Here is a 13,079-nt window from a genome sequence, read left to right as displayed (position 1 = left end):
TTCTTCATCCACAGCTGGATTCATGTCTCTAAGTCCAGGACTTCAGAAAAAAACTCCAGGTTTAATGTGTTTTCATGAACATTTCACATGAGAAAATTCAGTTGAGGAAGGTTGAAACTATGTCTTAAAACCTCTTCTTGTCACACTCTGATATTAAAACAGTACGTGTTTAATTAATTCAGTCCATTATCCTTAATTAATCATATTTCTATACACTGATATGGACAGGAACTACAGATATAAACGGCACAGAAAAGTGAACAAATTGTAGAGAGGGTGAAGAATGTGTAATATGTTCCCAGCTGCTCATTTTAGTGACATCAATGTCTTTTTACGTCTTTATATGTATTGATTTATTGATTTAAGATTGTAAAAACCTCCAAATGATTCACAAAATCTGAAAATTTAAAGGTTAAAAACAAGTATTTCATAAAACAGGAGCTTCAGAGACTCTTTTATAGTGAAGTATTTGCATGTCAAACTTTGCAGTGACAGAAAAGTAGAAAAATGTGCGTCCATATTTTAGTCTGGACAGTGAAGTCCACACGGGGACGGTCGGGGAACTCCCTTTAAGTTTCTCAGACTGGTTCGTAGCCTAAATAAAGACGGCCGGGGTCAAAGGTCAACGGGCCTAAAAATAGAAGCAGCAGCAGGAAACTCCTGAAAACACAAAACACACAGACTGAAGAGGAACAAGGACCAAGACCAGAGAGGCTGAGAGAGGGAATCAATAAAACTATTAATCAATCAGTATTGATATTTCTCAGAAGTCTTCAGTCAGTGTAGCAGTTTTCATCAGAGCAAACATCTGGTTCTAGATGTGAGATTACAACATTCTTCTTTTTCTTCTCTTCTTCATCTTCTTTTTCTTCTCTTCTCTTCTTTATCTTATTTTTCTTCTCTTCTTTTCCTCTTCTTCTTCTCTTCTTTTCCTCATCTTCTTTTTCTTCTCTTCTTTTCTTCTTTTTCTTTTCTTTTCTTCATCTTTTTCTTCTCTTCTCTTCTTTTCTTCTTTTTCTTCTTCTCTTCTTCATCTTCTTTTTATTCTTCATCTTCCACTGTGAATTTCCCCCTCGGGGATCAATAAAGTTTTATTCTATTCTATTCGTCTCTTCTTTTTCTTCTTCTCCGTCTTCTTCTTTTCTTCGTCTTCGCTCCTACTCTTCTTCCTCTTTCTCTCTTCGTCTTTTTGTTTGTGTCACATTTCTCTCTCTTTGTTTCTTCTCTTTCCTCCATCTCTCATTTCCTCTTTCTCTCGCTCTTCTCCTCTGTTCACTTGTTATGCAACAGCGTGGTGGACGGACGGCGGTCGGCAGACGGCAGCAGCTGTGTGTGTGTGTGTGTGTGTGTGTGTGACAGTGGAGTGAGCGCCCCAGGGTGTTGGCAGTATCGAGGGATTGGTGTGGTGACCGGGACGTGGGAGCAGACACACACACACACACAAGGCTGAGAAATGGGTCAGTGTTTGCCAGCAGAGATATAATTACACACACCCCTCTCTGCTATTTGGACACACACACATGCACACGCACACACTCAGTTCTCATCGTACTTTAGGAGAAAAAAAAGAAAAACAGCAACTTCTGTGACATCACAACACATCATCGTCCTGTTCAATGTTAAAGGAGTAGATCCACACTGTGAGAGAGACGTTAACAAACACGAGACAGAAAACATGCAAAGGAATGATGAAAAGACTGAAAACAACGACAGAGAGTCAGAAATCGACCTCAAAGACATAAAAGAAATAAAACCAGATACAAAACAACAATAAAAAGATTAAAAACAAACACAAAGAGCCATTGTCCCATTGCCATAATCCCTATAGTCATAGCAGTAGGTTCGTTACCTTTAATTGTCGGTGCAAGCTGTTTTTAGAACGGCGGAGCAGAGCCATGAGCTGCTCAGAGCTACGCTACCCTACGCTTGCCTCTAAAACAACTCTGTGTGGTAACGTGTTATTATCTCATAGCGTGGTGAATGTGCAGGTCACAACTTGTCCACCAGAGCGTTGTGGAGTTGTTGGATTGTGTATTTGATGAGTTTGATGAGTTGGAAACCAAGAAATCCCATGAGCCTCCGTAGCGTAGCTCTGAGCAGCTCACGGCTCTGCTCTGCCGTTCTAAAAATAGCTTGCACCGACAATTAAAGGGAACGAACCTACTGCTATTTACCAGTTAGTCTTGTATTGAACAGACTGACAGGACAGAGACAAACAGAGAGACAGACTGCCTCTTGTTTTTCTGCAGCAGAGAAAGTTCAGGAAACTTTTTCACAGATACAGATCAGTGTGAGATAGTGTCTTATGTAACAGGAATCAATTAACCTTCCTCTGGTGTTCGGGTCACCAGTCGCCCATTTTCAGGTTTTTAATGCATAAAAGTACCACATAAATTTGTTTATAGCATCAAGACTTTTTGACTTTGTCAGGAACCTCTATTTAAACAAAATAAAACTTTTTTTTTTTCACAAAATTCAAAAATGCTCTGGTTAAAATTATGACATTTGTGGTGTTAGGGTCAATTTTGACCCGGTTATAACGATATAACGAGTTGAAACTGAACTCATAAGTGCAAAAACAACTCTGCAAAAACTCAAATATCTTACCAAGAATATTTGCTTTATTTCTAGTCAAAACAAATCTCATTATACTTAAAATAAGACTCATCACATTAAAAGTAGCGTGTTTTTAGACACTTTTTACTTATTTCAAGTATATTTTCATAAGTAGAAAAATCTGATAGTGGCGCAAGTTTTTCTTCCTTATTACGAGCACAAAAAACTTTCACTGGCAGATTTTTCTATTTATTTCAAGTGAAAATGATCTAAAAACAAATTAAATTTTAGGTGATGAGTCTTGTTTAAAGTGGAAAGAGTTTAGTTTTGACTAGAAATTAGACATTTTGACAAGAAATAAGAACCTTTCCATGTATAAGGAGCCTAACAACGTAACAAAACCGACCCGAACACAAGAGATGGTAGCAGAAAGCTGACACAAGACGAAGGTTAAAGACATTAAAATATACATCATAGACAAGTCAGGACACACACACACACACACACACACACACACACATGATTGCATATATGCAAACACTCTCTGGCTACACACATGATACACACACACAAACACACACTCAGGTGTCAACATGACTGTCACACACAGATTAACAGGGAGGAACGTGAGGAACTCAGAGAATGTGGAAGGTGACAGTTAACATATGTCAACGTGTGTGTGTGTGCGTGTGAGTGCGTCTGTGTGTGTGTGTGTGTGTGTGTGTGTGCGTGTGTGTGTATGTGTGTGTGTGTGTGTCTTCCCAGTAAAACCAGTGAGTCAGAGTTCGAAGCCGTTCTTGACTCTGAGTGACTTCACAAACCAAACAATCAGTGTTGTGCCGCACGACGCCTGAATCAACAAACACACCAGCAGCAGCAGCAGTAGCCCCCCCCCCGACACACACACACACTCTGAAACACACACACACACTTCAGCCGCCGTGCTCCACTTCCTCTCTTTCTGCTTGTCCGACATCCTCGAGCTGCCACTCAGCCTCTATGTCTCTCTCTCTCTGATTAATTGCCACCACCAGTCCTGCAGACAGCAGCTTTTCTTTCGCTTCTCTTCCTCCTTTTCTCCCACTTCCCTCCTCCTCCTCCTCCTCCTCCTCATTGTTTCGGCCCGTTGCTCACTCTCTGGCACCGACCTGTTCACACCTGGAGCTTCCCACCACAAACAGATTTTATGGTGTTTTTTTGTGTGTGTGTTTTTTTTTTAGACAAACATCAAACGACACAAAAAGTGAAATCACAATGAATTGTTCGATAAAATGATTCATCGAGTGGGAAACGACTGCAGAGAAATGACCGTAAAGAGGCGGCGGCCATGTTGGAGGCCCTGATTCACACCAGGGGAGGACTGTGTGTGTGTGTGTGTGTGTGTGTGTGTGTGTGTGTGTGCAGTCGTGTCAACATTGATCCGTGACAACAGTGTGTGACTGGTTTTCCCAACAAAAGGAAGTGCATGTGTGTGTGTTCATGTTGTATATGCATCTTAAGGACTCTGTGTGTGTGTTTTTGTGTGTGTGTGTGTGTGTGTGTGTGTGTGTGTGTGTGTGTGTGTGTGACCATGAGGGGCTGAAGTGGGGGGGGGGGGGGTTGTGCAAACTGTCGAGGATGTGTGTGAGCGTGTGTGTGTGCGTTGGGAAACGTAGCAATGTTTCCTGATCTTGACAGTGCTTAACAAGGGTGGAGGGCTTTGAGTGTGTGTGTGTGTGTGTGAGACTGTGTGTGTGTGTGTGTGTGTGTGTGTGTGTGTGTGTGAGACTGTGTGTGTGTGTGTGTGTGTGTAGGTTCTAACAGCGTTGGGCCTTTGCCTTCAACAACAGAGGGAAGTGGTTCAGAGCAAAGGCCATTGTAGTTATAATGTTGTGCATGTGTGTCTGTGTGTGTGTGTGTATACTTGTGGGTGTATATATAGGCTACTGTATGTGTGTGTGTTTGTGTGTGAATGTGTTTGCATCTGACGCACACACACACACACACACACAAATGCTTCATGGCACGAAATAGAGTTAATAGAGGTTGAATGTCCACGTTGTAACTGTAAGTATGACAGTGTGTGTTTGTGTGTGTGTAACTCTTTATCCAACAATTAGTCCATTAATGAGTTCATTAATCGCTCTGTTTGTTTCCTGTGGAGCTCAGTCGTTGTCAGTGTGTGTTTGTCTGTACACTGCAAAAACTCAAAATCTTTCCAAGAATATTTGTCTTATTTCTTGTCGAAATGTCTCATTTCTAGTCAACACTAATCTCTTTCCACTTAAAATAAGACTCATCACCTACAAATTAACTTGTTTTTAGATCATTTTCACTTGTTTCAATCAAAATTTTCACTTGAAATAAGTAGAAAAATCTGCCAGTGAAAGCAATTTTTTTGTGCTTGTAATAAGAAAGAAAAACTTGACTCCACTATCAGATTATTTCAAGTGAAAAGAAGTAAAAAGTGTCTAAAAACAAGCTGCTTTTTTTAATGTGATGAGTCTTATTTTAAGTAGAATGAGATTTGTTTTGTCTAGAAATGATATTTTGACTAGAAATTTGACAAATATTCTTGGTAAGATTTTGAGTTTTTGCAGTGTAGATTCACAATATGATGCACAACAACTACACAAAAACACACAGCGCACAATAAACTGTCTCGTTCCCTTTAAAGTCCGACTGTACGAGTACAAGTCCAAAGATGTTAATTATATTTGTTATAATTTCGGCAGCAAAGAGCAAAAGCAGTGTTTTTGGGTTTTTTTTCATAAAATGTAGAAAACTTGTCTTAGATTTGCATTTGTTTGCCTTTGTGTGTCAGTGTGTGTGTGTGTGTGTGTGTGTGTGTGTGTGTGTGTGTGTGTGTGTGTGTGTGTGTGCACTGTGGTATTGTGGTTCGGTGTCACGCATATTTCTCTATGTTTTAATGTGCATATTTTTGCGTATGTGTGTGTGTATGTATGTATGTGTGTGTATGTGTGAGTGTGTGTGATGGGTAGTGACAGGCGTAGGCCCCGCCACAATAAGAGCCTGTGTAGCTGCAGCAGGGGGCAGGAAGCACCGAGAGGGGCAGAGAGAGGGGCATGAAGTCAGGTCAAACACCCTGGGAGAGCAGGCCTGGGAAAACCATGGGAACAGAGAGAGGAGGGGGGAATGGTGGGGAATTGGGGGGGGGGGGGTGTTACCATGTTGACGGTAACACCTGAAGAACACAACACCAGTCACACACGTCAACGTTTACAGATGTTTACCTCGACCTTCCATTGATCTCTTATTGTGGCATTAAAACAAATGTGTATTTCTGTTGCAGGTGTAAAACTACGGCCCTCACAAAGCAAGGAACTGAAAAGTTGTACAAGTATATCTCAGTTAAAGGAAATGTTTAAAAAAATTTTAAAAAAAGATAAGCGCCTACAAAAATGAAGAAGGAGAAAGAGAAAAAGAAGGGGAAAAAAGAAAAGATAGATAGATGAGCTGTGTCCACTGCTATTTTGCTTGGTTGTTTTCTTGTTATCATTATTATATGATTCATCATCTTTAATTTTTTGAAATAGACTATAATATTGGTGTTGATAGTAAGCCAATGCAATTATAACTATAGAGAGGGGCAGCTACTATGAGTTTTTCTTCATCCTGCTCCTTTTCATTCATGGTGACTATGTGTAGCTAAATTATGTAAATATGTGCAACCATGTGAAGTATGAAAAAGAAAAAAGGTCCGCAACACCATGTGGCTCCAGTGCAAAAAATGTATTCAATAGCCAACCATGTGAAGTATGCATACCATGAATGGAATAAATCAAAAAATGAAATGAAATGAAATGAAATCTCTGCTGTGATGTAACGATGATGTCATGTTGAACACGTTTTCCGATACCGAGTCACAACGTTTTTTTTTTACTTCCTGTATCGTAAAACATAACGATGGCTGAAGCTCTTCCTGCTGCCGACAAGAAAAAAACAGGTTAACAGCAGAGAAAATGATAAGATTATTATATATTTTTCAACAGATTTAAATGTTTAAGAGAGAAATTTAACACAAAATGAAAATATAAATTAGATTATTGTTGATGTAAATCCTTAACTATCCTTAACTAAAATGATTTAGGAAGAAAATGTTTTTTATTGACACTGAATGTATCCTGTCTTATGTTAGTTTTAGGCTGTTATTTTCTACACAGCAACATCAAGGTTATAGACAGATCAGATCGTGGTTTTGGTAAATTCAGTCTTTCATTTTTCTGCAACAACAAAAACAGAAAAACTATTTTTCAAATTCCTTCTCTGCTAGTAATCATCATTTATCACATACTGTTTTGTTACAATGCTGTAAGAGTAATGAGAAGAAATCTGTTTTGTTTGTCTGGCAGACAGACAGAAAAAACAGTAATAAATGACACTGACAAATCTACATTGACCGACAGTGGTAGACAGACGACCTGTCGTTCTTATGTCTATTATTACAAGATAAAAATGCACAAAAATACTTACGGGAAAAAATAACAAAAACATACCACATAATAACTTTTAATAACTCATTACACTGCAAAAACTCAAAATCTTACCAAGAATATTTGTCTAATTTTTAGTCAAAATGTCATTTCTAGTCAAAACAAATCTCATTCTACTTAAAATAAGACTCATCACATTAAAAAGCAGCTTGTTTCTAGACACTTTTTCCTTCTTTCAAGCATATTTTCACTTGAAATAAGTAGAAAAATCTGATAGTGGAGCAAGTTTTTCTTTCTTATAACGAGCACAAAAAACTTGCTTTCACTGGCAGATTTTTCTACTCTCTCTAGATGTTTTCAAGTGAAAATTGTGATTGAAACAAGTGAAAACTATCTAAAAACAAGTTAATTTGTAGGTGATGATTCTTATTTTAAGTGGAAAGAGATTAGTTTTGACAAGAAATGAGACATTTTGACAAGAAATAAGACAAATATTCTTGGAAAGATTTTGAGTTTTTAACTCAAGTGAGTAACTGTAACAACTTGGAGTTGTGCTTGCTTCCTAAATATTGGCACATGAGAAAAATAAGAAGAAGAAATATGTTTTTATTTCATTTAACATCTGTGTTTTATGTACCTGTCACTCCTCCTGTGGACGAACCGGACTGCGCTGTGAGGAGATAACATCATGTGGAGTGTGTGAACCAACACTCGGGGCAGATTGGACTGATCGAGGAGATAATCTTGAGTAAGCCTCCTCTTCCTCCTCCTCCTCCTCCTGCAGCAGCAGCTCGTGCTCATCGAGGTCCGAGGGCGCCTATCAGGATGTGTGATCTCAGATGACCGGACCCACTGGTAGACCGGGCCCTCAACAATGGCCGCCTCTCAGCGGCGCCAAAGAATAACACTCTTTCACTGCGGGAACACAACAATTATCCTTTTCTCTCCTCATCCTTCTGCCCCTCTCTCCCTCCGACTCTCTCACTCCTTCCTTCCTCTCTTTCTTCGGTCAAGATGTTAATTCACTTATACAGTCGGACTGAAATCCCCTTCATTCTCCTCACGAGCGTCCGACAAGGCCAGAGCCCCTCGGCGGCGGCGGCGGCTTCTTCTATTGATGCTGATGGGAAACGAGGAGACGGGACTTTTCTGTCAAGGTTCAAGTCGTTCGTGTCGATGCCTCATCGCTCGTTGCTCAAAGGCTCATGTGACGGTAGCGACTGAGCACCGCTTGTTTTTCAAACCAAACTGAAAGAAAATCACTTGTTTCTCAACCTGAAACCAAACATACAGTCGCACCAAGTTCTGAAGAGAAACTCAACAATTTACAAAAATAAAACCTGCATCAAGGAAATTTTCTTTATTTGAAACACACAATACAGTGAAATAAGTCTTGATGCAATATCTAAAGCTTGGTCCACGGTGAGTTACATTTGCGTTAGGCAGATGGTAAATTTGATTTACAGAGGTAGGAAACTGAGTTAAAAACAATGAGAACAGTTTTGTAAAGTGCAAATTAAGAATTGTGCAAATTGATTGCACTGATTGGGATGAAGAAACAAGGAAACATTTTGAAAAAAATCGGTGGTCGGGATTAGACACACCTAATAAAACTGTTTTTGTTATAGGATAAATTGGGGTGAGAATGCAATGATTTTTGTTTTGTACAGAAAAACCGTGATGAAAGGAGATTAAACAAAAACTGTCTGGATGAAAGATCTGTCAAATAAACACATCAAAGTCTTTTTGACTACACAGCTGGTTTACATGCGACTTGACACCTCCGTTTTGGAGTTGTTGGATTGTGTATTTGATGAGTTTGATGAGGGAAACCAAGAAATCCCATGAGCCTCCGTAGCGTAGCTCTGAGCAGCTCACGGCTCTGCTCCGCCGTTCTAAAAATAGCTTGCACCGACAATTAAAGGTAACGAACCTACTGCTATGACTATATAGGGATTATGGCAATGGGCCAATTTGTCAAAATGTTGAACTATCCCTTTAAGCTTTTGTTAACCACAGACCTAATTTGAGGTATTTTACCAAAATCCCATTCTTTTAGACTTTTAGACGAGGGTGATAAAAGCGCTGACGGAGTTCAGGGTTTACTGGCAGACTAGTTTTTGTGTTGATGACCGTCATTGCTGTAGCCATGGTGACGATCGATAACCACCATGGCAACCAGGGTTTCCAGAATTTCAGAACAACACTCATGTGGGTCGTTTGAGAGAGTGAGCAACGGCCTCTGTGGTTTAGTTTAAAAGTTTAAAACAACATCTGCAAATGAAAACATGAGCTGAAGACGGTCGTTAACCAGTTGAATCATTAAAAAAAATAAAAAAAAACTTCACCAGAGAAAATAAATCCTGACTTATCTCCTTTATCTCTGTGTGTTTGGAGAAGAGACTCGGCCTCTGTGATGTAGCCTAACGCTCTGAACTCTGTTGTGACTTTGTATTAAGTCATTTTTCTAAGATGAAAAACAGCAGCGACATTAAATTAAACGTCAGAGTTGAATTTAAACATAAATGTGAAGAATATGAATTTATTTATGGAGTAAAAGCATGAAACGTAAACAGTGGACTTCTGTTGCTGAGCGATGTTTCTGAGAAACTGAGAGTTTTTGGTCACATTGAAATATTATTAAAGCTGACGGGACTTTCCCAGCAGCACACACACACACACACACACACACACACACACACACACACACTGACGTATAAAGATAAAGTGCTGGGAGAGTTGGGGGAGTTGGATATCAGCTGATCGTGTGTGTGTGTGTGTGTGTGTGTGTGTGTGTGTGTGTGTGTCGTGGAGAGGCTGCGATGGACGACCAGGTCTTTCCCACACCCACTTTCTCTGTTTAGAATGTGTCACAAATGTCAACACACACACACACACACACACACACAGCCCCCCGTCAGTGGAACGTGTGGGGTCAGGAGGTCGCACTGAGCCTGTGGAGCTGATCTGAGGTCAGAGTTTTCACTTCAGATGAATTTTTATCGCTGTAGAAATTCACACACACACACGTCACAGGTTAGTTTTGTTTCTTTGTTACTGAGCTGATGAAGACCATGACCTGCAGCTGAAAGGACAGAGAGGACAGTAAGGCAACCTCTGAGTCCAGATTATATTGTTACATCCACTTACAACACGATATACTGTAGATAGAGTCAGGTTTTCCAAACAGAGGTGAATATGAAATGTGATTTAAATTTAAAATGGACATTTTAAAACAGGGTTGTGTGTTCGCTGAGTCAGAAAAGAAAAACATGTCCGACCTTTTTCCTCTGGAGCTGGAAGTTTTTTCTTCTACTTCTGTCTTTGACCTCATCTTTTCTGTTTTCTGTAAATGTATTTGATGTTTCACATTTATATAATAAATCTCACTGTAAATAAAGGTTAATTGAAAAAGAAAAGAAAAGAAAAGAGGGGTGGACGCACCCTTCCAGGCCACCGTACTTTTGACTTTTTCCTTTGTCTGTTAAACATGACATTTATTGGAATTGGTACATATTACTTATTATTAGAGCCAGCTGACTGCACAGCTGTCAACTTTTTCTTTCTTTCTTTCTTTCTTTCTTTCTTTCTTTCTTTCTTTCTTTCTTTCTGTCTTTCTGTTTTTATGTGCTTTATGTTATGTCAACTTTTTCTTTCTTTCTTTTTTTCTTTCCTTCTCTCTTTCTTTCTTTCTTTCTTTCTTTATTTCTTCCTTTCTTTCTTTCATTCTCTGTTTTTATGTTATGTCAACTTTTTATTTTCCTTCTTTCTTTTTTCTTTCTTTCTTTCTTTCATTCTTTCTCTGTTTTTATGTTGTTAACCTTTTTCTTTTCTTTCTTTCTTTCTCTGTTTGTATGTGCTTTCTTTTCTTTCTTTCTTTCTTCCTTTCTCTCTTTCTTTCTTTCTTTCGTTCTTTCTCTGTTTTTGTACTTTATGTTATGTAAAATTTTTCTTTTCTTTCTTTCTTTCTTTCTTTCTTTCGTTCTTTCTGTGTTTTTATGTTGTCAACTTTTTATTTTATTCTTCTTTCTTTCCTTCTCTCTTTCTTTCTTTCTTCCTCTGTTTTTATGTGCTTTATGTTACGTCAACTTTTTCTTTCTTTCTTTCTTTCTTTCTTTCTTTCTTTCTTTCTTTCTTTCTTTCTGTTATTATGTGCTTTGTGTTATGAGTACGTGGCGCGTGAGTGGCCAAATGGAATTGCCCTTTAAGGGATCAATAAAGTTGTCTTGAATGTTGAAACTCGAACGTCAGCTGATCTTCAGTTATCTGTAAGGAAATCACTGGTGTGTGTGTGTGTGTGTGTGTGTGTGTGTGTGTGTGTGTGTGTGTGTGTGTGTGTGTGTGTGTGTGTGTGCGTGTTAAAGTCTCCTGAGGTGAGACTAATGTTGAGCAGATCTCTCTCTCTCTCTGACATGAAGGAGGCGGAGTCAGTGACAGGTGATGAAGATGATGAAGAACATGAATCTTTATTTTTTCTCACAGACACAGCGAAGAAACAGATGAAGGCACAAGAAGTCAAGTTTTCTCTCTATCACATCACATCTGAGTCGACTGAGTCTCATTTATTGATTGACTGATTGATCCGATGATCAACTAGCAGCTTCAGAGTCTCATATGTTTCTGTTGATGTTGCAGGGCGGCCATCTTGGATTTTAAGACTCGGTGATGATGAGTTTTAATGAAAACTTTCCCCAATTCAAATGAAAACAAACCAAAGTTTCTGAAGAAACGACGTCTTTTTCCTGTTTTAAATCTTTGAATATTTTCACTTTCTGTTGCTTTACTTGCGTCGTTATAACATCACACCTGTCAAACTCAGGAGTCTGACGTTAAATTAAAATATTTATTGGAATTAGCTTCTTTTCTTTCTTTCTTTCTTTCTTTCTTGCTTTCTTTCTTACTCACTACTATGTAAGGCTGTGAGGCAATGTATTATTAAGGATGGTTTTATGAATAAGGAAGTGTAACTAATTAAAATTGGATTTTAAAAAAAAATCTTTCTTACTTACTCTTACCTACTTTCTTTCTTTCTTACTTACTTACCTACTCTCTTTCTTTCTTTCTTTCTTTCTTTGCTTACTTACTTTATTTCTTTCTTACTTACTCACCTACTCTTTCTTTTTTTTTCTTTCTTACTTACCTACTTACCTACTCTCTTTCTCACTTACTTACTTACTTACCTATTCTCTGTCTTTCTTACTTACCTACTTACCTACTCTCTTTCTCACTTACTTACTTACTTACCTATTCTCTGTCTTTCTTACTTACCTACTTACCTACTCTCTTTCTTTCTTACTTACCTACTCTCTTTCTTTCTTTCTTACTTACTTACTTACTTACCTACTCTCTTTCTTTCTTACTTACCTACTCTCTTTCTTTCTTTCTTACTTACTTACCTACTCTCTTTCTTTCTTTCTTACTTACCTACTCTCTTTTTTTCTTTCTTTCTTTCTTACTTACTTACCTACTCTCTTTCTTTCTTTCTTTCTTTCTTTCTTTCTTACTTACCTACTCTCTTTCTTTCTTTACTTACTTATTTACTTTCTTTCTTTCTTTCTTTCTTACTTACTTACTTACCTACTCTCTTTCTTTCTTTCTTTCTTTCTTTCTTACTTACTTACTTACTTTCTTTCTTTTCCTTTACTTGCATCATTATGACATCACATCTGTGTGACGTTTACAGTAAAGGCAAAACATGAATCAATAATCGATCCAAAAAGGTCATTTAATACAATAAAGTCTGGAGCCTTTTACGATCAATAGTCGACAGAAAATACAGAGAATAAAGAATAAAGAATAAAGATGGCTGCGTTTCATTTCTGTTCTGTTGTTTTTATTCATCACAGACGGAGTCGTGTGAAGAGGAAGCTGCAGCAGCAGCAGCAGCAGCAGCCGCCGCCTCCTGCGACTTTATAAAAACTCTTTAATCTGTGTGAATTTCCAGACGGGGAGTCGCCCTGATAACTTCAAACTGTGGGCGAGAGAGATAAGGAAGCACTGCTCTCTCTCTCTCTCTCTCTCTCTCTCTCTCTCTCTCTCTCTCTTTACTTTCTTTTAATGAGATGAAAATAAAGATAAAAAAATAATTTA

General features: G+C 38.4%; 1 protein-coding gene across 1 annotated transcript in view; it reads left to right on the top strand.

Annotated features, from left to right (window-relative positions):
- LOC146961195 (uncharacterized) overlaps positions 1-7,848 on the top strand; it is an 11,816-nt gene extending 3,968 nt beyond the window's left edge. The window contains exon 4 of the mRNA XM_085771682.1: positions 7,774-7,848. Within this exon, the coding sequence (XP_085627808.1) occupies positions 7,774-7,848 (75 nt within the window). The remainder of the gene's footprint in view (positions 1-7,773) is intronic.
- The last annotated feature ends 5,231 nt before the right edge of the window (positions 7,849-13,079 follow it).

This window comes from Trachurus japonicus, chromosome 24, assembly GCF_045865225.1.
Source record: "Trachurus japonicus isolate A0001 chromosome 24, Traja_1.0".
NCBI classification, from domain to species: Eukaryota; Metazoa; Chordata; class Actinopteri; order Carangiformes; family Carangidae; genus Trachurus; species Trachurus japonicus.
The sequence above is the reverse complement of the archived record's forward strand: the minus strand, read 5'-3'. Positions and strand labels throughout refer to the sequence as shown.